The sequence below is a fragment of the Urocampus carinirostris genome, chromosome 9, assembly GCF_059441175.1.
Source record: "Urocampus carinirostris isolate Australia breed hairy pipefish chromosome 9, RoL_Ucar_1.0, whole genome shotgun sequence".
NCBI lineage: Eukaryota > Metazoa > Chordata > Actinopteri > Syngnathiformes > Syngnathidae > Urocampus > Urocampus carinirostris.
In genome coordinates this window covers 26,896,570-26,919,970 of record NC_142357.1, presented here as the reverse complement: position 1 = coordinate 26,919,970, position 23,401 = coordinate 26,896,570, and the positions used below count along the sequence as shown (strand labels likewise).

Here is a 23,401-nt window from a genome sequence, read left to right as displayed (position 1 = left end):
TTCTCTTCTAAATAAAACTGAGTAAACGACCGCAATTGGGTCCCGTCTCCGTTCCTGGTCTGTGACAGGATCCAAACAACAAGAAAACATTTTTACTGCTTATTGAAAAAAAAGTAATTTTACAACGCTGGTTCTTACAGGTTTAAGCACTAAATGTGACAATATAAATCAAAAATGTCAAAATGCAATAGGCCGCAGAAGTAATTTTTGGTCATAAAATTTGATCTCAATAAATACATGATAAAAAAGATAGATGGTACAGAAAAAGCTTGCTATTCACGCGTTGGCCTTGAGTGCAGCACATAGGAAGCCACACTTGGGACGCCAAAATGACTTATCAGCGGGGTTGGGTAGTGTTACTTTAACTTGATTACTTTCAATTACCTTTGGATTACTCCAATACCAAATATGCTAATAAAAGACAAAAGAAACTAAATATGAATAAAATTATGACTCACAACACGTGGTAAGCTTTCTCTCCTGGCTTTCATCTCTTTAATCTCTGGCAAAACTAACATGAAATGCGACAGAAACAAAAGGAAAATAAACAGCTTGCCAACATCATTTTTGCCGTTCCATGTATTCCGTTACTCCCCAAGCCTGCACAAAATTTAGTAGTTTTATTCATATTTAGTTTCTTTTGTCTTTTATTAGCATATTTGGTATTGGAGTAATCCAAAAGTAATTTTAAGTAATCAAGTCAAAGTAACCGTACCCAACCCAGCTTATCAGTCGGTAATACTTTTACCGTCAGCCATATTATCGTAATGTTTTTAAAGCAATTAGTTTGACAAGCCAGGATAAAAAGTCGTACTGAGCTAGCCCACCAATGATCTAAATAGACAGTAAGGATTTGCTGTTAAACCTTTGCTATTCCAAACAACACAATTTACCTGTTTTTCCCATCTTTTTTTGCCTTTTATGTTGGTCTTTTTGTCCGTCCGCGCATTGCGTTTGATACAAATTAGTCATCCGCATGCACAATCTGCATTTGGTCAAATTCACACGTATTATAAATAACCCAGCGCTTTGTGTAGCTCGCAGCCTCCTGTCTCATCGGCTGCACACGCATGTTCGCAGGACGCCGCAAGCGGCCAGATCTTGAAATCACGTTGGCCTCCAAACATACCGCGCCGGGCTCCAACCTGCACGCGTCCCACTCCGAAAAACACAAATGGCGCATGACAAGAATGACCCACATAAACGCTGGGAGCCAGCTCCTCCCGCGGCTCTGACCTTCCCAGCCCGACGCCCGGATCGAGCTCCGTGGCATTTCTTTTTCGCTCGAAATATGAAAAAGTGCATTATTGTAATGGGGCTTCACTTAGCCGGCCAGTGAGAGACAGACGGGCAGAGAGGGAGACAGCACGCTTCAAGGTCGAGCCGATGTGCCTCTCTCTGCGTGAGTCATGCAGCGAGTCATCCGAACAACAGACATTTAACTAGGCAGCCTATCACAATCTACTATCTGTGTCATGCTTAAAGCTAATTTGAAAAGCAGTCAAAACACACATCGGACACATTACAGACACAATGTACGCGAAATAGCTCTTTATGACGTAACCGGGAAGGCGGTAGAGGTTATTGTTAGGGTTTGGGCCGTCCTACCCAGGGCCACTCTGGCGGCAGACGCATCGTAGTTGATCCAGAAGGAGACCCAGGAGAGGATGGTAATCAGGATGGAAGGCATGTATGTCTGCAGGATGAAGTAACCGATGTTCCTCTTCAGTTTGAAGCTGAGAGAGAGGCGGGGATAGGAGCCTGATGGAGGAAGGAAGAATGAAAATGGATTCTCACTCAAAAATGTCCAATAATGCTTTCAACATGCAATTGTCACCAACACTGAAGCCCAATTTGGACATGTCTTTTAATGATTACAAGTCTGTAAAAAACCCATAATGATAAATATTAAAATGTGACCACACGATACCCTAATTTGTTTGTTTGTGGCTTTGAATATAAACACAGCAGACAACAAAAACAACCACAATCATTGATTAAAAATAAGAAACATTAAACTACTTGCACAAAACAGCTGTTTAATACAATAACACAGTTCATAAACATGTGCCGAAAGGAAATAGGCTAACCCTGAGCTTTTAAGTTCCTAACCCTATTCTATTTTTCCTTGTAGGAAAGACGTGTACAAAATTGAAACAAGAAAACAGAACCTTAATCCGACAAAAGGAAATTTGGAAAACAGAGAAATTACATTACAACCTTATAATAGTGTTGCTTGTGACTCCCATAACATATTATATCCAAATAAACTTTTGATATATTACTCTTCTTTAGTATATTTATCTAAAATACGTGCTGTACAGTAAATTATATTTTCAAATTAATATGAATTTATAATCTAAATCGTTCCATAATTAAATACTTTTTCGGGTAATGGCTTTTCAGTCTTTTGCAGAAATATTGAACCTTAAAGTTATGGATATATATTTCAAATTCAGGTGTTGATAAGTAAATATGTTTATGTTTGGTGGGATTCATTTTTATTCTGCTTGCTTACAATGAAGAATGTAATTTCATTTTTACTCTTTGATAAGTTTATAGCTGAGTAGACACTCAAAAGAAGGAGAGAAGACATTTATGGATTTCGAACTTGCAAGAAGAAAGGCCCTCCCATGACCCCTTCATTTTTATTCAATCTCCTAATTTACAAAAGCGAATCCGCTCTAAAAAACACTAAAAGAAGAAGAGAAGACATCAATAGATTTTAAACTTGCAAGGAGAACAGGATAAGACCAAACCATCAGTTAAGAAATTTCAACCTGTTCTAAAGGCCCTCCTCTGAGCCCTTCCTTTTTATTGAATTTCTTAAGTTACAAAACCATATCCGCTCTTAAAAAAAACACAAATAGAAGGAGAGGAGACATCAATAGATTTTGATTACAACAGGAGAAGACCAATCCCTGAGGATAAGAATCTCGATTTTGTTTTGAAGGCTCTCCCCTGAGCCCCTTCTTTTTAATAAACCTCCTAGGTTACAAAAAAAGATCCCTAAAGAATGCGGGATCAAAAGACAGCAAAATGATTGGTGATTAATGTCCCTAGTGTAAACAGTGCATGATAGTCAAAACAAGGAACAACAGAGAGGTATAATAGTCAAAATAACAAACTGGCATCCAATGCAATCTCATTTGCGGTTGTTTAATATTTTAACAGAATCAACTTGTCACTAGAAGAATAGAATAGAAGAGAATTTACTTTTATTGTCATTCTTTGTAACCATGCACACAGAACGAAATGTCGATACACCTGACCCGCCCGTACAGTTAAACTGTAGCGAGCCGATGCAGCCGCAGCCAAACAGGGCGCCGCCATTTTAGACCCAACTGCTGTCTTGGGAGTCATTAGGTGACCAAACCCCCCAATTCCAACCCTTAATGCCGAGCGCTAAGCAGGGAGGCAATGAGTACCAATGTTGTAAGTCTTAGGTATGACTCGGCCGAGGCTTGAACCAGCGACCTCCCAGTCTCGGAGCGGGCGCCCTACCATCCAGGCTACTATTGATCACCTGCGAAGTAGATTGCTTAGGATACCAGGCTTGGTCATTATTTTGACTGCACACTATTGTTTAATATTTTGCATCACTGTTGTTCGTTATTTTGACTATTATGCACTGTTTACTTCATTGTTGCTATTGAACGATCGTTGCTGTTGTTTGATTTCCACACTCGTTAAGGCTGATCTTCTTTCTGTAACCTAGGAAATAAAATATAGATATTGGCTTGGGGGAGAACTTTCAGAACAGGTTGGAATTTTTGCAACTTGGTGGTTTTGTACAGAATTTTTCTGTTCTCCTTGCAAGCTCACAATTCATCAATGTTTTCTTTCCTTATTTTGATGGTCTACAAAACTATAAATGTCCGTGGTCTGTTTTTAAAAAGGCTCAAATTCCACAAACGGGTTTGGGATGTGATGTTTGATGACCATTTATAGCAGCAATTTGAGTATTTCAATATCAAAATATTGCTATTTTTGATAGGCCCCTAATTTTTTTGTGTATTCAGCTCTTATGCGCACAGGTTTGTTTGGATCCCTTAACCACTAGGGTTGTAGGGGCACCACTTCCTGTCATGCCACCTTGTGGGCTCTCTGTGTTTTTTTTCAGGTGAAAGGTTTACATTTTCTAAAGTACCGGTAGTGCTTTGGCGCTGTAATACAGCTTTGAGAAGTTTATGGTGAAAGATCTTGACCCAAGTGGAGGAATTTAAGTATTTTGGGGTCTTGTTCACGAGTGAGGGTTGGATGGAACAAGAGTTCGACAGACGGGTCGGTGCAGCGTCTGCCGTCATGTGGACCCTGTACCGGTCCGTCGTGATGAAGAGGAAGCAGAGCTGAAAGGCCAAGCTCTCGATTTACCGGTCGATCTATGTTCCTACCCTCACCTATGGTCATGAACTGTGGTTTATGACCGAAAGAACACAATCCAAGTGGCTGATATGAGTTTCCCCCGCAGGGTGTCTGGGTTCTCCCGTAGAGATAAGGTGAGAAGCTCTGTCATCCAGGAGGGACTCTATGTAGAGCCACTGCTCCTCCGATTGAGAAGATCCAGTTGAGGTGGCTCGGGCATCAGATAAGGATGCCTCCTAGACACCAATCTCGGGAGGTGTTTCGGGCATGTCCCATCGGCAGGAGGTCTCCAGGACGACCCAGGACACGCTGGAGAGACTATATCTCTAGGCTGGTCTGGGAACGCCCTGGGATCCCGTTGGATGAGCTGGAAGAAGTGGCTGGGGATACGGGAGGTCTGGGCTTCTTTGTTAAGGCTGCTGCCCCCGCCACCGGACCCCGGATAAGCGGAATATACTGGATGGATGGATGGTTCACAGTCAAATATAATTTTTATGATCTCAACTGTGTTGAATTGGTTTTGGATACAGTGCATTTTAAAGGGACGGTATAAGTTATTTCAGGTTGAAATGGAAAATTTTATGTTGCCTGGAGACACGAGCGTGAACAACTGTTTTCTTAAAGGGATTGTACGTGTAATTTGACCATCAGATGTTCCTGTATTGTGTGGTGCAACTGTAAACGAGTGCTAAAAAGCACAGACTCAAACATGAGTAAAAATCTTTTTTGTTTTGATCAGCCTTTTGTGAAGCTTTTGGGTACCCGTAGCGGCAAGTTGGTGGACAGTTATGTCAGCTCCCGTTGATCAGAAATATAAAACGAGGTTGTTTTTTGGTTATACAAAATGTTAAAGTCGCCGCTAATCGTAGCGGGAGCTATAAAACGTTTGAGTTGATAACCTCGCAGCAGAACTGTACCGTATAATTCCACTTGAATTGTAGCCAAAGAATTGTTTAGAATACCTGTGGAGAAGACCACCTTGGTAGAGATGAGCTTGTAGTCCACGATGGAAAATTGTGGCAGTTCGATTCTGTCCACGCCAGACACGGCGCCTTCTCCTCCTCGCCAGTAGAACTCAATATCGTCTGTGGTGTAGCCATCTGTGAGTAAAACATGAGACGTTTGGGTCAGTTTTCACAACATTTTGGGTTTGTGTCTTTCATGACAGCAACCAACTTCCGGTCAAATGGGTGTAGTTGGAAATGTCCGCTTCATTTCACTTTTTAGCAAAAATACTGACTACTTACCAGGGCCCCTGCCAGACATGAGTCTGGGGACGTATCATAAGCACAAACTAAAAAAGTAACTAACAGTTACGACTATTATTACACCAAAAAGTATTTGCACAGCACCGTTACCGGTTTTTTTCAGGGATGTGTTTCATTATTAGTTTTTTTTTTAATGTAGTTTATTGTTGTATTTTGTAGTTTGTTGTTTATTGTATGCACTGAAAATTCAATATTTTTAATTGGCGCCAACAGCTGATTGGTGGACACTCTCTTTTTAAACCCCCGGCTTCCTCTTGGAAGCTGCCAGATCGTTATGCGAACTGTTGCCTTCAGCTCAGTAAGCCTTTTTGTCTGACTCCGTTTCTGCCCTGCTTTTTTCTACCCGATCTTTGTTGCCATTCTGTTTCTGGACCTGACAACGTCCCGTCCTGCCTGCCTGTTACCTGACCTGTTTTGCCCCGTTACCTGCCTGCCTCCTGCTACCAACCTCGCTTACGAGTTCAACACCGCCTTTGATCTCCAGTCCTGGCCAACGACTTGCTATTCCCGCCTGTCTCCAATTCTCCTCGCCAGACACGGAAGTGCCACTTCCGCACTGCTTGTTCCTTTTGACCGTCAGCCATCGGATCGTGGAAGCAAGCCTTACTCTCCCTCTTTTTCAATAAAAACTGAGACCACGAGCGCTATTGGGTCCTGTGTCTGTTTCTGGTCCGTGACAATGCAGGGATTCCAGTTAAAAGTTGCTTGGTGTAAAAAGATTAAATTGGTTAGAAGTTCACAGCAGTGAGAAAAAAATGAAAAATAATGTTATAAGGATATTTTAAAAAAAATTAAAATATTGATTTATTTTGTGCATAATTTTACGTTCTTACACCCAAAACCTGTCATTTGTTTCTTTTTTCCTTTTTCTTTTCCTTTTTTTTCTTTCCCCCTAGCTTTTTACTTCTTTTTGCCCACTTTTGTCTTGTTTTGTTCTCTATTTTTTTTTTTTATTCTTTTGATTTTTTTTTCCCTAGCTTTTTGACTATTTTTTCTAGTTTTTCCTCTTTTTACTTTTTCCTGCTTTTTGACCCTGACTCCCGCCTGTCCCATTTTTCCACCCGGTTTTCCACCTGCCTGTTCCTGATCTCCCCATTTGTCTCCGGCTACGACTTGTTTTTGATCCCGACCACGTCTGATCTCCCGTCCCGGCTTATGACCCGTTTTCCATCTGTGACACCGCCATCGCTTGTTATGGAAGATCCACTTCTGTATTCGGATCACAATTAGATTGCGAGAGCACTGGATTGTGGGTGCAGCCCTTCCTCTTTCTTTCAATAAAACTTGTGATTAACGTTACGCATTTGGGTCCTGATTTCGTTCTGGTCGTGACACAAACTATGGTATAGTAGAAATTAGAAATATATATATATATATATATATATATATATATATATATATATATATATATATATATATATATATATATATACATATATATATATATATATATATATATATATATATATATATATATATATATAGCGCAAAAAATGTTCCTCGCTCAGATATATTTTCTTGTTTCATTAATAAATGGAATTCTTAAGAAAAAATTGTAAATAAGAAAATTTTACTTGAAGAGTATTTTTGAGTACCGGTAAATGTTTGGAAGGGCACCAATAGCAGTGACCTGTACAGAACAAGGTTTATTAATATTTTTCAAATGATATACATTATGCTTGGAAGGCTTAATTGCGTATATTGTGTCTGCATGGCCTGTCTGCAGAATAAGCTGCAGTAATGAGTTGTCCTCCCATCAATAGGAATCAGGTGCCCAATTAATGAATGTAAACCTATTGAAATGAGCTCACAATTCTTTGTTTCTGTGCAAATGAAAGAGAAACTGCTGAGGGCGCTGCTAAAAATATTAATGGTGACAAAGTGGACGCGCACTTAAAATAACAAGATGCTCCGGCACCTAAAATGAGCGATAAGAGTGCGCGTAACAGTGTGACGTCATCCTTTGGACTCATGTTGTGAGGCCTCAAAAACATGGCAACCTGACCATTTGCTATTTTTAAAACTGGCCACAACTACACTTGGATAGTAATATGGGACAGGATGGAGTAGCAGGACTAATATGATGGTCCTTAGTCTAGTGTTTTTCAACCTTTTATGAGCCAAGCCAAATAATATAGTTCAAAAATTAATTCTAGGTAATGGTTTCATTTTTTTTCAAGCGGAAAATGTATATATTGACAGAATAAAGATGTTTTTTAACATTTGTGGTCACTGTGGCTTAGGAGGTAATAGGTGTTATTTATTTTGGTTCACAACCTAGGTGTGAGTTTTACTACACGTATTTATATTTTATTTTATTATATTTTTCTATTACAGCATCTATTATATATCTTTTTTTAAATAAAATTACAAAATACTTGTAAAATGAGAACAAATAATGTACAAAAATGTGTTTTTTAATTACTTTTCCTTTTTTTTTTCTTAAAAGAAGAAAATAATAAATACAATTTATAAAATAATGTCCAAAATATTTACTTTATTTGATATATTTTATAATTTGTTGCACATCGATCTGAAACTCCTAAATCAACTAAAACATTTCCCTATACTTCCTCAAGAGCAGAAAACAAGTGTATAAAAGGAAGATAAAATAGTATGGTATTTATTCGTGTGTAACCTTTTTTTTAACCTAGTTAGAACTTAAAGGTTGTGGGCGCTTTATATATGAGGCTCTACATTATATTACTATATTTTAAGAATGATTGTGTCATGATTTGTCAATTGCCCTCACCTGCACTCTCTCTTTCAGCTCCAGCTGCCACTCATTCCCTAATTAGTCCTCCTCCTATTCAAGCACGTCACTCTTGTTCACGCCTTGTCAGTCCGTCAGCGAACTTCCGAACGTGCAAGGCAAGCGTTTTTGACTCTGGCTCCTGTCTGTCTCAACCTGTTCCTGTATCCTACTTGATTCCGTCCCCCTGTTTCCTGCTCTGATCTCCGACCACGCTTCATTCTCCTGTCCCGGCTACCCGACTTGTTCCAATCTCCAACCACGCTCCATTCGCGAGGGCTTCCTGCTCCTCCTGCCCTGTGAGTATCGGATTGCTGTTGTTTTTCCTCTCACACTGACTTCCCCGTTCCCTTAATAAAGCATTGTGTGAAACGTTACGCAATCAGGTCCACTGCTTGTACCAGTCGTGATCAGTCAAAATTTATCACTGACCACATTTGGAAAACAACAGATGCAACAGGAATCAAACAAATTAAATGAAATGATCTGCATTTATATAGCGCTTTTCAAGTCAAGACTTCCCAAAGCGCTTTACAGTGTGCTTCACATTTCCCAATAGCGGCCGTGCAGCCATGTAAGGCGCTAACCTGCTTATTGGGGGTATTAGGGGTTCAGTGTCTTACCCAAGGACACTTCGACATGTAACACGGAGGAGCCGGGATTCGAACTGCGATCTCTTGATCCCAAGACGAGCGCTCTACCTCTTACCTCCTGAGCCACTGCCGCCCAAAAACCCTAACCAGTGGATTAACAAAAAGGCATTCGATTTCTTCTCAATATCACACTACTTTTACTCACGGTACCAGATATGAATGTTAAGGGAATGGAGAAAACAGAAAATCTTCCTGAAAAATATAAATAAAAGCAAAAAAGGGCAACGTGGTAAACAACTCTGATGATGAATCGAACTTAAAAGAAGTTTAGATCAAAGGATTTTGCATCTCTTTTGGTACTGTGTTTGTACTTTACGTTGCCAAGAAATATTTTTAATGGCCACACATAATCAACAACAATTGTCACATACAATCCTTAGTTCTAGCTGAGAAAACGTTAAACAAAATGTTCTCACGATTTTTAATCAAAAATTAGGAGTTATACACAATTTAATAGGGTAATCTGCTGCCACCTACTGATATGGAGGATCGTTACAGTTACTCAGGTCATAACTGTTAGAAAGCAAAGATATCGAGCGACAGGATGCTTTTTGGCAAAGATAAAATAGAACACTTACATGTGGCGAACCAGAAAAGGTCTCCCGGTACACTAGTGTCCCTGGACCCACTGCTTGAAAAACACGGTTTTAGTCTATTTTTCTCTAGTATTATCTTTTTCTGTTTGGGTGAATGGTTGGGCAATACATTTTAAATGAAAACCTTTCTGAGATCACCAATCAACGCATTGTAGTCGAAAGTTTTGTAGAATGGATCTTCGTACGACTGGAATTGTTTTGGCCGTGGTGCTTTACTTTGTGCTTTCTTAGCAGCTGAAACACTGTAGGCAATGCTTTTCTCGCTCATTAGATGACAATGTTTAACTTTAATTGACGCATTTTCAACATAGTGAGACATTAAAGTGGTGCATATTGCTGAGATGGACGATTCTTGCTCAGGGGTTCGAAAGGAAATTGGAAGGAAGCATTTCAAGGCCATTATACAGATAGATTGCTGAACCCCTCCAAGGTGGAGTGAAAGCGCCTGATGTAAGTTTTGTAGAGGGTGAGGAACAGTTCCAAATACAAGTGTCAGGACCATGCTTTCAAGATTCTGATACATAGCATAAAAAAATCTAGAAAAGCACACTAGAACAGCTGTACTTTGGGGGTTATGATCCTCTAATTAATGCAGGGGTTTTGAACCACTAGTGTGCCATGAGACCTTGTCTGGTATGCCGCAGGAAATTTTGTCTGAGACCCAAAAACCATGTCATTGTTCAATATCTTTAATTTACATACTAGTATATTAGTATATCATCTCTGTGACATTTTACCTTATTTTGCTCTCTCTTCCTTTTTGTTCCTTTTCTCTATCTCTTTCTCTTGCTTTTTCCTTTTTCTTTCTTCCCTTATCTTTTCTCTTCTCTCTTTTTCTCTCTATCTATTTCTCTTTGTACCGTAAATTCCGGACTATAAGCCGCTACTTTTTTCCCCAAACGTTCAACCCTGCGGCTTATTCAGTGATGCGGCCAATTTATGTAATTTTTCTAACGGCCGCCAGCGGCGCTCGAGTACAAAACATAAGATTTAGACCGGTGGAATATATGCGCCGAGGAAGACTGCAACTTCTTAGCTTGTGCACAAATTAAATTAACGTAGAAATATCTTCACCATGCAAATTGCAAAAAGAAGGGCACATGACGCAGCTTTCAAGCTAAATGCAATCGAGCAGTCCGATAAAGAAGGAAACAGAGCTACTGCACGTAAACTTTACTCTGCGAGCGTGTTGCTAGCGTGTTTTTGAGTAAGGGAGCGTGGAACGATGTCTATATGACATAGTCTCTTTCCCATACTGGGGAAGACGACTTTGATGACGTCAGTTATAAGGAGGAAGATGAGGACGGTTTACCGTGATTACTACAAGTACGGTATGTTTTTTTTTTAACAAAGCCGTTTACTGTGTTGCGAGCGTGTTGCTAGTAGCGTTTTGCTACGCTTCACAGGCACGGTTTGGGATGAAAGTTATAATATTATTATTACAGCTTTGAAAACTCTCTCGGTGTAGCGTCTTTCTTTGTAAATATGTGTAACCATGTATAATATGTACTTGCAACTGTATATTTTTGTAATGTATTTATTTTAGAGACTTTTTCTGATATGTTTTCCACGGCCGAATCAAAAAGAAGGGGCGAAAACAACGGGGGCTGACGGGAAGTGGAGTAAAGGTGAGATGTGTTTGTGGACGCAGCGGACAATAATGGATATATATTTTTCCCACCCTTACCTTTGGAAATACACTTTTTTTTCCCCTTGGATTATCTTCAACGGGACCCGGACTCTGCAGGTCTGCATCAAACCTTAAGTACCGGTATCATTTTCTGGTCATTTTGCCGGCTGTGGTTTTTGGACTGTGTACTCCATATTCAGTAATAATCGCGGGACTCAAAGTCGGGTTTGGGTTAAATTTGTGATTGTGTTACATGTTTTAATGTGGGCGCATGCGGCTTATATACAGGTGCGCCTTGTGTAAGTACAAAAGCGGTTATCCTTTTAAAATGTGGTGGGTGCTGCTTATAATCAGGTGCGCTCTTTGGTCCGGAATTTACGGTATTATGTTCTCTCTCTTTCTTTCCCCTCTCTCTTACTATTTCTCTTCTTATCTCTTTTGATTCTCATGCTCTGTCTCTCTCCTTTCTCTCTTTCTCCCTTTCACTCTTTTTCCCTTTCTCCCTTTCTCCATCTTCTCTACTTTTCTCTCCTTCTCTTTCTCTTATTTCTTTCTTTTTTTTTTTCTTTTTCTCTAATCTACTAGTCCGGCCCGAGAGAATGTTTGTTCCATCGTGTGGCCCCGAGTTAAAATGAGTTTGACACCGCTAAGGTAAACATTCCATGCCATCCAAACAGGGATGTGTTTTTATCGAATCTGGAAGCAGTTAAGAATATTCATAACGTGAATACGATCATGTTATTTTTCTTGCAAAACTAAAATTTCCATACTAACAAGCGTTAAACTAACATCGAACATCATCAGTTCCATTTTTAATCTTTGATGGCCCAGCGTGTTAAACCAGTGACGGCAGTCCCTGTTGCTGGACCGCGGGGCAAGCCGGGCTTTTAAGACTCGTCTTTGTTAAAAATGCATCAAGTTTATCAAGTCAAGTGAGACTTCTCTGCACTCATTAGCCTGAATAAAATAGCATGTTCTGGCGTGAAGCGATTCCAACGTTAAAAACGCTGCCAGTTAATCCATATGAGAGCAGATACTGTCTGCTGATCAAAACCGGGCCTGCGTGCTTCAATGTGTGTGTGCCTGAGAGAAGAGAAATAGAAGGAGAAAAAAAAGAGGTTATGAGTGATGGAGAGAAAGCTAAAAAAGAAAAGGCTGCAGGATGAGCGTGTGCAAAGAAAAAAAAAGAGAGAGAAGGGGAAGTGACTGCGAGCGTAACGGAGGAGCTGTACAGAGAGGCCAGTTCTGACCGGCTGCTGTTTTTACCAACGCTTATAACAGGCGCTTGATTGCGCCAAACCTGTGATGAAACCCAAAATCCTTGCTTGGGACCGAGGACCTTGGTTCAAATACTTATAAATACAGGTCCTTCTCAAAAACAATTAGCAAATTGTGATAAAGGTTACTTTTTACCAAAACGTAATGATAAAAATGAAACTTTCATATATCCATCCATCCATTATCTGCACCGCTTATCCTCAGTAGGGTCGCGGGGGTGCTGGAGCCCATCCCAGCTCTCTTCGGGCAGTGGGCAGGGGACACCCTGAACTGGTTGCCTGCCAATCGCAGGGCACACAGAGACAGACAACCGTTCACTCGCTCATTCACACTTTGGGACAATTTGGACCGGCCGATTCACCTAACATGCATGTCTTTGGAATGTGGGCGGAAAACCGGAGTGCCCGGAGGAAACCCGCGCAAGCACAGGGAGATCATGCAAACTCTACACAGGAGGTCCGATCTCATGACCTCAGAACTGTGTCGCACACGCGCTAACCACTGCGCCGCTGTGCTGCCCAACTTTCATATATTTTAGATCAATTGCACACCAGCTGAAATATTTCAGGTCTTTTATTGTTTTAATTTTAATGAATTTGGCCTACAGCTCATGAAACCCCAAAATTCCTATCTCAAAAGTTTAGCATATCATGAAAACGTGCTCTAAATAAGCTTCTGACCTAAACATCTGAGTCAATGAATTAATGACACAATTCCAAATGATTCCCGTTGCTGTTAAAAAGTGGTTCATTACTCAAAACCGCAATCATGATAAGACTGCTGACGGGACTGCTGTCCAGAAGGCCACCATTGACACCCTAAAGCAAGAGGGTAAGACACAAAAAGAAATCTAGGAGCGAATAGGCTGTTCTGATAGAGAGACCTTTAACGCACGATAGACCAAAGAAGACTTTCTTGATCCTTTACTTCTTTCTTGGGTTGCTGGACCATCAACATCCACTTTGAAACATTTATTCTCCCCCATCTGCATCCACCAGCTAGTCCACTGTACCGGCTCCATTTAAATCACACCCAAAGCCTTCGCTCTGAAAATGCTGGTCTACTCTTGATTCCAAGAGCCAAGAAGAGATCCGCAGGTTTGAGAGCGTTCTCCATCCGGGCACCGGAGCTGTGGAATGCTCTTACCCCTGATATTCGCTCTGCAACCTCAGTGGAAATGTTTAAATCTGAGCTTAAAACACACTTCTATTCTATAGCATATGAATAAACTGAATTTTATGTTGACCTTCTAAAGGTTTCTTCATTTTCCTCATGCTGAGGTTTTTGAGTTTTTCCTTGCCCTCATGTAGGTTTTAGATCAGGGGATGGTGTAATAACAGTGTGGTTTGCAATCATCTGTGGTCTGTGCAGCCCTTTGAGACTCTTTGTGATTAGGAGCTATATAAATAAACATGACTTGACTTGACTTGTTCTCAGAGTGCTGTATCAAGGCACCTCAGTGGGAAGTCGATGGGAAGAAAAATGTGTGGCAGAAAACATTGCACAACTATGAGCATGCACGCTACCCTGATGAGTGATTTTTGCCGACTTAAGACAAGCAGTTCAATGTAGGAAACGGCAAATATCCCTTTTGCGAGGTCGTCAAAATCACATTTCCTCCCCACAAATAAAATGTGAAAATGGGGGTTTGTCAGACTCAGTTGGTCAAATCAAGGTAATGTGTCGGGCTCGGGCTGGTTCCGGCTTTCTTACCCTCTGTACGGGTCGGATCGGGCTGAATTTTTTATGCCCGATCTTCCTTCTACTGTACACGGAGGCTTCATAGAAAATTAAATCGGAATTTTATGTCAAACACAAAAAAGATGATCTTGAATCTCTTGAATCTTTCTTCCTTGCACTTTTTTCAAAAACCCACAACGCAGCTTGCGTACGTGGGATCGGAATCCACGTCTGCGAGTGGGAGCGAGAAACTGTTGTCAAGGACGACGCTACTCACAGCTTTCGATCTCCAGGGTGCAGTTTTGCTCGTCCAGAGGGTAGCGGCGCAGGTCCATCATGCAGGCTGCAGTCGTGGTGATCCTAGACACGAAAAAGACGGAAAACTCTTAGCTGCAAATTTGAGAAATCAAGTCTCTGTGAGACAGGTGATTGGGTACCTGAAAAACATGTTTTTTTTTACCAGACGTTGTGACTAAATGTTTTCATATATATGCTACTCCACCTGTACATCATTTGAACAGATACCATCTAAAAGAGAATAGAATAGTATTTATTGTCATTGACTACGTAGTGTAGATAGACTTAGCACACCAAGATAAACATAAAAAAATGTAAAACTGTAATTATGTATCTATGTTAACTTCGAATAATTATTAATTAAATAATATAATTATAAACTGTTGTAAAATAATCTTCACAGCTGTTAACTTCGTGTCTATATTATCATTTTTTAAACAATCGTGTTCAGAAATTAATACAATTTGTATATAGGATTTTTTTCGCCTACGATGCAGATATCCCTGCTCTTAAACACGTTGCGCCTTTAAGGGACAACTGATATAACTGCTGTTTTTTTTTACTATGCTACCCGACCTCCACAACATTTTAACCAATAGAATAGAATAGAATAGAATAGAATAGAATAGAATAGAATAGAATAGAATAGAATAGAGTAGATAACAGCATGGTCTATCATGTTCACCACAATATTTGACATGGCACTACAGTATAAACATGGAATCAAATATATAAATATATAAATAAAACTGTACTTTAATATATATTTGTGTTATTTTATTTACTTATTAACGTTGTTATTAAGGACAGGTGACTACTGACAACAATTACTGGTGCTTATACCAGGCTTATATTTATATAGCAATACCTGCAACAGTGGTCTACACCCCTACAGCCCTTTAGTGGCCATTGGGGGGAAAGTAACTAAATGTACTAGCTTATGTTAGTATCTATGTCTACAGTCATCCCTTGCTGTATCGCGGTCTGCTTACCGCTTTTTCGCTACTTTGCTGATTTTCATCGTGGATTGTACTCTGCACTCTGAATGGCTAAACAGAGGAAGATGCTTTCTGTCGTCAACAAAGTTGGAGCCCTCCACTCGCTAAACTTGTTCTAGTGCCACATGCTGCTGTTTTGCGCTCACTAGTGGCTCATTGGTACTTTTTCAAAAATGTCAGAATGAATAGGTAAAAATTACTGCTGATACCAGTACAGTCTTACAGACTTCTTGTGGCCTTTCACCAATCAAGAATCAAAAATAAGAATAATTTATTTAATCAGGGAAGGGATTTTCATGTACTAATGCTATCAGGATCATAGTACCGAGGAGTTTCAGTAATGTCATGATGACTGATTACATTCACCTGTGCCCGCTCGTTTGGCGCCAGCTGCTGCTGGCTACCTGATTGGTTCCCCATCCTACTTAAGCTCAGTCCTTTCACTTGCCTGTTGTCAGTCCGTCAGCGAAGCTCTGTTTTCACAATGCAAGCATTTTTGACTCTGAGTCCCATCAGTCCTGCTTTTTCACCCGTTTTCCACCCGTCCGTTCCTGATTTCTCCATTTGTCTCCGGCTACAACCCGTTTTTTGACCCCGAATACGTTCTGATCTCCCGTTCCGGCTAACGACTCCTTTTTTTGACCCCGACCACATTTTGCTCTCCCGTCCCAGCTGACGACCTGTTTTTTTCCGTCTACTACACTATTATCTACTGCTCCGGAAGATCCACTTCCGCATTCGATACACATTCCGATTCTGTGAGTGGCTTGCTTCCCGCGTCCAGCGAGCAACGGATCACGGGCGCTGCCTTTCCTCTATATCTCAATAAATTGTGATTAACGTTACGCATCTGGGTCCTACTTCCGTTCTGGTCGTGACAGGTAATGGTCTAAAAACTGTGTCATTCAATATCCCTAAGATAAACCATCTATAAAGGAAATAAAGAATAATATATGTTACATACGGGCAGCACGGCGGCGCGGTGGTTAGCACTTGTACGGCACAGTTCTAAGGTCTTGGGAACCTCCAGTCAAATCCAGCTACCGGACCTACTGTGCAGAGTTTGTATGTTCTCCCCGTGCTTGCGTTGGTTTCCTCCGGGCACTCCGGTTTCCTCCCACATTCCAAAGACATGCATTTCAGGTGGATTGGCCAGTCCAAATTGTCCCTAGGTGTGAATGGGCGAGCGAGTTGTCTGTCCCTGTGTGCCCTGCGATTGGCTGGCAACCAGTTCAGGGTGTCCCCTGCCCACTGCCCAATGATTGCTGGGTTGGGCTCCAGCACCCCCGCGACCCTACTAAGGATAAGCGGTGCAGCTAATGAGATGAGATGAGATGTTACATACACTTGATGAACGTATAATAAAATACATCTCGACCATTGTTCTCCACTGTATCTCGGAGTGTATTTGTATTGTATCTCATACCCAAATAAATATGACTTCACACTTGTGACGTCACAGCAATCCCCAGTGACGACAAAGGCGGTCCTCGAGCACGATTGTGGCAAACAGAAGGAGCGCTATAGTGAAATGCGCATGTTGCCAAAACAATTTGTCTCCATTCTGTTAGTGATCTTTCTGACTTTATAACAAGGCGGCTCATCGGTATTGACGTGTGTGCGGCATGTGCGTGTTTGTGCGTTTCCCTGACATTTCCCTCTTGAGCATGTCCCCGATATTTGCTCTGGGGAAACACACAGCTTGCAAAGTGGAAATGTGAAAATACGGAAACAGCGTTATCCACGCTGAGATTGTATATGATTTGAAATTAATTTTTCATGGTAAGCCTGCTTCCTTGTCCTATCAACTAAACCTACATAAAATAAGCCAGGCAATATCCTGAGCTCGCTTTACATCAACTTATAAAATGTTAAAGATCTTTACAAGAGGGATCTTGAAAAATGGCCAAATATACTATTAGATATGAGTTCAAGAATAGAGGCAGTTAAGATGAGTGTCCTGCCAAAGCTTTTGAACTGTTTCAAGTCTCTTCCAGTGTTGGTTCCAAGATCACAATTCCTTGAATGGGATAAGTGGATATCAAGGTTTATTTAGGGTGGAAAGAAAAACAGGAATCTGCAGCTTCCCAAAGATAGAGGGAGGCTAGCGTTGCCAACCTACCGGAATGCTTTTACGCGGCACAAATTAGAACCCTGATTCATTAGTGTAAAGACGGTTATGTCGCAAAATGGAGAAAAGTATAGGATTAGGGACAGCAAACACGCTGGTACGAAATGTTATAGCACATAAAAAAATGTTCTAGAATCTAGGTCAACCAGCTAGGAGCAATAACCAACAGTTCAATCATATGACATATGATCATATGACTTTTATTCAGCATACAATTCTTGTCTACCGTTCATATTTCCCTGCTCTTAAACATGCTGTGCCTTTAAGAGGCAACTGATGTCACTGCTGTTTCTTTAGACTAATATGTTTTAATTAGTGTGCTGCAAGAAAGCGCTCTATTCTACCTTTGCCAAAAAGCATGCCATTGTTCAATATGTCTGCTTTCTTCCACTGGTCATCTGAGTAACTGTAACAATCATTCATATCAACATAGCACCATTAGACAATCTTTTTTTGTGTACTTATTATCTGCTCATGAGATAGTACAGTGGCTTGCGAAACTATTTGGCCCCCTGGAACTTTGTGACCTTTTGCCACATTTCAGACTTCAAACATCAAGATATAAAACTGTAATTTCTTGTGAAGAATCAACAATGAGTGGGACACAATCATGAAGTGGAACACACTTTATTGGGTATTTTAAACTTTTTTAACAAACGAAAAAGTGGGTGTTCAAAATTATTCAGCCCCTTTACTTTCAGTGCACCAAACTCTGTCCAGAAGTTCAGTAAGGATCTCTGAATGATTCAATGATGATCTAAATGACTAACAATGATAAATGGAATCCATTTGTGTGTAATCAAGTCTCTGTATGAATGCACCTGCACTGTGATAGTCTCAGAGGTCTGTTTAAAGCGCAGAAAGCATCATGAAGAACGAGGAACACACCAGGTAGGTCCGAGATACTGTTGTGGAGAAGTTAAAAGCTGGATTTGGATAAAAAAATATTTTCCACGCTTTAAATACCCCAAGGAGCACTGTGTAAGCAATAATGTTGAAATGGAGTATCAGACCACTGCAAATCGACCAAAATCGGGCCGTCCCCCTAAACTTTCAGCTCATACAAGGAGAAAACTGATCAGAGATGCAGCCAAGATGCCCATGATCACTCTGTAAATAGATAGAATTTACTGCAAAAAAAATAATAAGATAATCCAATTAAAGTAACATTCTGGCATATAATATTGCAGCTTTTTATTATCATTTCATTATTTTACCCCCAAAAAAGAAAAATAAAGCTAATATTTAGAACGAAGTAAAAAAAATCATCCATCAGAAGTGAATTTTCACTCATCTTAAGTATTATATTTATTATTTTTCTGGAAAAACAAGTTAAAAAAAATCGTCGAATCCAAAATAACATCAACATTAGCCAAAATGAATTACCTCCTTTGCTACGATGACGAAAAATGATATAACGATACGATAAATTAAGCATTAAAAAAGAAAACAATTGCTTTGATTTCATTGTGGGCATTTTTTATGTCATATGCCTCCCGATTTTTAAATCCCTAAAGTGCGTTAAATCTAAAAGGCGTGTTTAGACGAGTGCCACAGCATGTCTCAGACTTTATGATGTAACCGTTTGTTGAGTGTCATTTACTCTGAAAGTATGGTAGTTTTTCATCTCATAGTTCTAAGTCACTTTGGATTTTTTGGTATTTAGCACGCCCTTGTGGGCATTTTGTTTAAAAGTCATTTGGAGATAAAATTTAGTCTCATTGATTTAAAACATGGGTGGGCAAACTACGACCCGGGGGCCACATACAACCATCCAGCACACGAAACAAAAATGATGATACATATGAAATGGTCTCTAAAAAAAGGACTACGAAAAAAACATTGTGTTGATTTGGTGCTATTCTTGTCCGCCCCTCATTTTGAATATTGTTTTAATTAAGTACTGATGGGCAGCACGGCAGCGCGGTGGTTAGCACGTCTGCGGCACAGTTCTGAGGTCATGAGATCGAACCTTCCTGTGTGGAGTTTGCATGTTCTCCTTGTGTTTGCGTGGGTTTCCTCCAGGCATTCCGGTTTCCTCCCACTTTCCAAAAACATGCATTTTCGGTTAATTGGCCGGTCCAAATTGTCCCTAGGTGTGAATGAGCGAGTGAATCGTCTGTCTCTTGGGCCCTGTGACTGGCTGGCAACCAGTTCAGGTTGTCCCCTGCCCACTGCCCGAAGATAGCTGGGATGGGCTCCAGCACCCCGCGACCCTACGGAGGATAAGCGGTGCAGATAATGGATGGAATAGATTGATGGATGAAGCACTGAAGTGAACTGTTCTCCAGGCAAGGCCAACATTCCAAAACATTTTTCCGTACTTGCATGTTTTTTTTCTATTAAAACACTTTTTTTTTATTTATCAAGATATGTGATATCAAATGTAATATTCCTTAGCCCTTTGAATGCAAATGCAAAATTAGTGCTTAAAAAAGTGACATCATTTCTAGTTTTGCTTTAATTCTGAGTGTTTACAATTTGATGAAGTGCTTTATTGACAAGTATAACATGCACAGGTCGATGGCTGCGTCTTTATTTATTATAAATGCATATCGTTGTTGTTGTTGTTCTTAAAATACTTATTTCCTTTTTTGTGTTTTTTATTTTTTGCATTTTTTTGCCTTTTTTACAATTAAATAAAACAAAAATACATTATTTTTTGGGGGGGGACAAAGCAATTACCATATGAGAACATTGAATAGGCCTCCATTATCTTTTTTGCTCATGTACTGCTAAGGTATTGGATTCAAAACTGTATCCACAGATTCAAAAACAAATTAAATCAGTCTTTTTAACCTCTCCCGGCCTTTTGCTAAAATTCACCACCTGAAGCGGCCCTTTACTCAAAATGGTTGCCAACCTCTGGTTTAAATGTGAGACTGTTAAACATTTTTGGTGTAAAAATATTGTGAGGTTCTGGAACGTTACCTTCCCCCAGAGGGCGCCAACCGGGTTTGGAACTGGGCACATGTGTGTCCAGTCACCGCGCACCTGTCCCCAATTATCTTGACCCTTTAAAGTGACTGTTTGGACAGCACACGTGGTCGGGTCAATTTCATTTTCACTGTCATTGCTACATCGGATTCCTTTTTTGTTTCTCGCAACTGGTTTGGACATTTTGTCAGTTGTTTAAACCCAGTTGATTTTGTTTGTTACTTTGTTTCTTGCATTTTCACTGCCGAACCAGGTTTGCTTTCTTTTGTTTCTGGTTTCTTGTGTGGTTGTTAGCAGTTTAATGTGTGGTTGTTAGTAGTTAGTAGTTTAGTGCCAACTTGAGGGTTTGTTACTTTTTTCCTTGCATTTCCCATTAACATTTCGGTCTTTGGTTCTTGTTTTCGGACATTTTCCGGTTTGATTCTGTTTGGACATGTCAATGGTTTAGTGACCCTTGTTTGTTACTTTGTTCCTGGCTGTGTTATTGATTACCATATTTATTTTGAGCACCCTGTCTCTGTTCCTGCTTCCTCTTTACTTGGGTCCACACCCAAAAAGTGGCACGAATATGTTATTTTAGCTTCACTTTTGCACATTTTAGTCAAACAGGGTTGACAGCAATGTTCCCTCTAATTTTCCACAAGTTTGAGCGTTCACACAAAGTCGGTGAGCAATGCTTGAAACAACAGTGAGCAACCATAATCCCAAGTGTGGCAACTAAATCATTAAACAAACATGTCCAAAACTTGACATCAAGTTACATTTTGCTGAGTTTCCGGCAATGCAAAATTATTTTTCTCTTTTGAATGAATTGACTCATGTACTATTGCAAAGGTTGTACGGCCTACAAACGTTTGTTCTCACAATTCTTTCACAAGATATGCATTTCTTTTTATTTCCTGATATATATTGTCGCATAATATTAACATTTTTGGGGGCTTATTTAGTTGGTTGTAAGATATAGAACCGTACTTAATCACATTTTTTAGTGGAAGTACAATGTTGGCAACAAGATTCACTTGATATAATTAGAAATTATTTGAATGCAACACAAACTTTTTCTTCTTTTTTCTGTGTTTTTTTTCTACTTTTTTTTTTAAAAAATTGAAAAAAGTCTCATTGTGTTTATTTTTTCCAAGCTGTTACTTTTTTCTTTTTGCTCTCTATTTACTTTTTTCCTACGTTTCTTTCTTTTCTTTTTCTGGCTTTTTTCTAAATTTTTCCTTCTTTTTTTCGCTTCCTTTTGTTCCTTTTTTTTCCTCAGCTTTTCACTACTTTTTCATTTTGGTATTTTTTTCTTTTTTGTTCTATTCCTCTCTTCCTTTAAGTCATTTTGTGCATAAGTTTACATCATATTTGGTCATGTTGGGATTAAAGAAGCAAAAACAACCTCAAGAGCCGTTTAGGACGTGAAAGAGCCGGATCCTTTTAGTGAGCCGAGCCAAAGAAGCCGGTTCTCGACAAACTCTACTAACTTTACTCATTCAAAATACCGCATTTAGGACACAACGTCAGGAAAACCCGTGTATTTTTACCTTCATGCACTGTAACTTTGACTTAAGTCGCTTCTTAATTAGTAATTTTGAGCCCTCATTTTTGTGCGCTGGTTAGATTTTCTTGTGCGCTGAGAATGTGCGAGTAGTGCGCAATTGCGCACGCGCGCAGCTTAGAGGGAACACTGGTTGACAGGTATGGCTCCTAAACAGGAAAACAAAAAATGCACTTTGGTTTCTGCTGCAACGTAAACAAAGAGAATAATTGTGTTGTATTAGTATTTGTGACTACTCATGATAGAATAGGCCTTAAAAAGTGATAACAAACAACCCTAGTCTCCATCCCCACCTCATAATGATTTCATAAACAGAATATCCCTGGCCTCAATTGAACTCACCCGCAAGGCAGTTATTTTCCAGTCTCAAGCCTACAAGCTCAGTGGTTGTCACTCACTTTTCCGACTCTGTTAGTAATATTGTGCGTGTACAGAATGGGGTTCATTGGCAGATAATCTTTTGTCATATAAGAGAAGGAAACGGGGTTCATGTTTTGGTCACGCAGTTCTTAAACAAAAAGCGAGTCAGCCAAATCCGACAGCCCCTCTCGGCGTACTGCTTGAAGCACACACATCGACTTGGTCCGACAAGCCCAGAGGCTGTCTGGACGTAACCATGGAGACGTCGTCCATCTCTTTAGGATACACACATACAGTGCCTTGAAAAAGTATCCCCTCCCCTTCAATAACTTTTAGATATAGCCATATTGCAGGCTTCAAACTTATAGATACAAAAAACTATTTTCTTAGAATCAACAGCATGTGATAAACAATTGTAAGGACAACCAAAAGTTATAAACAATTTATATTGTTTATATTATAGGACAATTTGGACTAGCCAATTTACCTGACATGCATGTTTTTGGGAATGTGGGAGGAAACTGGAGTGCCTCGACTAAACCCCGAAAGCACAGGAAGACTGGTGGCTGGATTTGAACCCATGACCCCAGAACTGTAAGGCCCCCACCTTTGTATTGTTGGTTTTAAATAATTTCATTTTACATTTTTTTGATGTTTACGGCCATTGTCCTGTTGGAAATCAAGCTCCACTGGATTCTCGGGTCTCTTGCAGAATCCCAGAAATTTTTCTATATTTGGCTCCATCCATCAACTCTAAGAATCTTCCCAGTCCCTATAATATATTCAGTTTTATAGCTTTAAGTTTAAAGCCTGAAATTCGGAAATAAGACAAAATATTCTTGGGGGGGGGGAATACTTTCGCTAGACACTGTACACCCACTTATTGCTATAAAACATGAGAGTTTTT

At 40.0% G+C, this 23,401-nt stretch overlaps 1 protein-coding gene across 2 annotated transcripts in view; it reads right to left on the bottom strand.

Annotated features, from left to right (window-relative positions):
• gabrb2a (gamma-aminobutyric acid type A receptor subunit beta2a) overlaps positions 1-23,401 on the bottom strand; it is a 92,800-nt gene that overhangs the window by 8,296 nt on the left and 61,103 nt on the right. For both annotated transcript variants that reach the window (XM_088343383.1, XM_088343382.1), the window contains exons 5-7: positions 14,500-14,582; positions 5,328-5,465; positions 1,609-1,761 (exon numbers count right to left, since the gene is read on the bottom strand). In XM_088343383.1, coding sequence (XP_088199509.1) covers positions 1,609-1,761; positions 5,328-5,465; positions 14,500-14,582 — 374 coding nt within the window. The remainder of the gene's footprint in view (positions 1-1,608; positions 1,762-5,327; positions 5,466-14,499; positions 14,583-23,401) is intronic.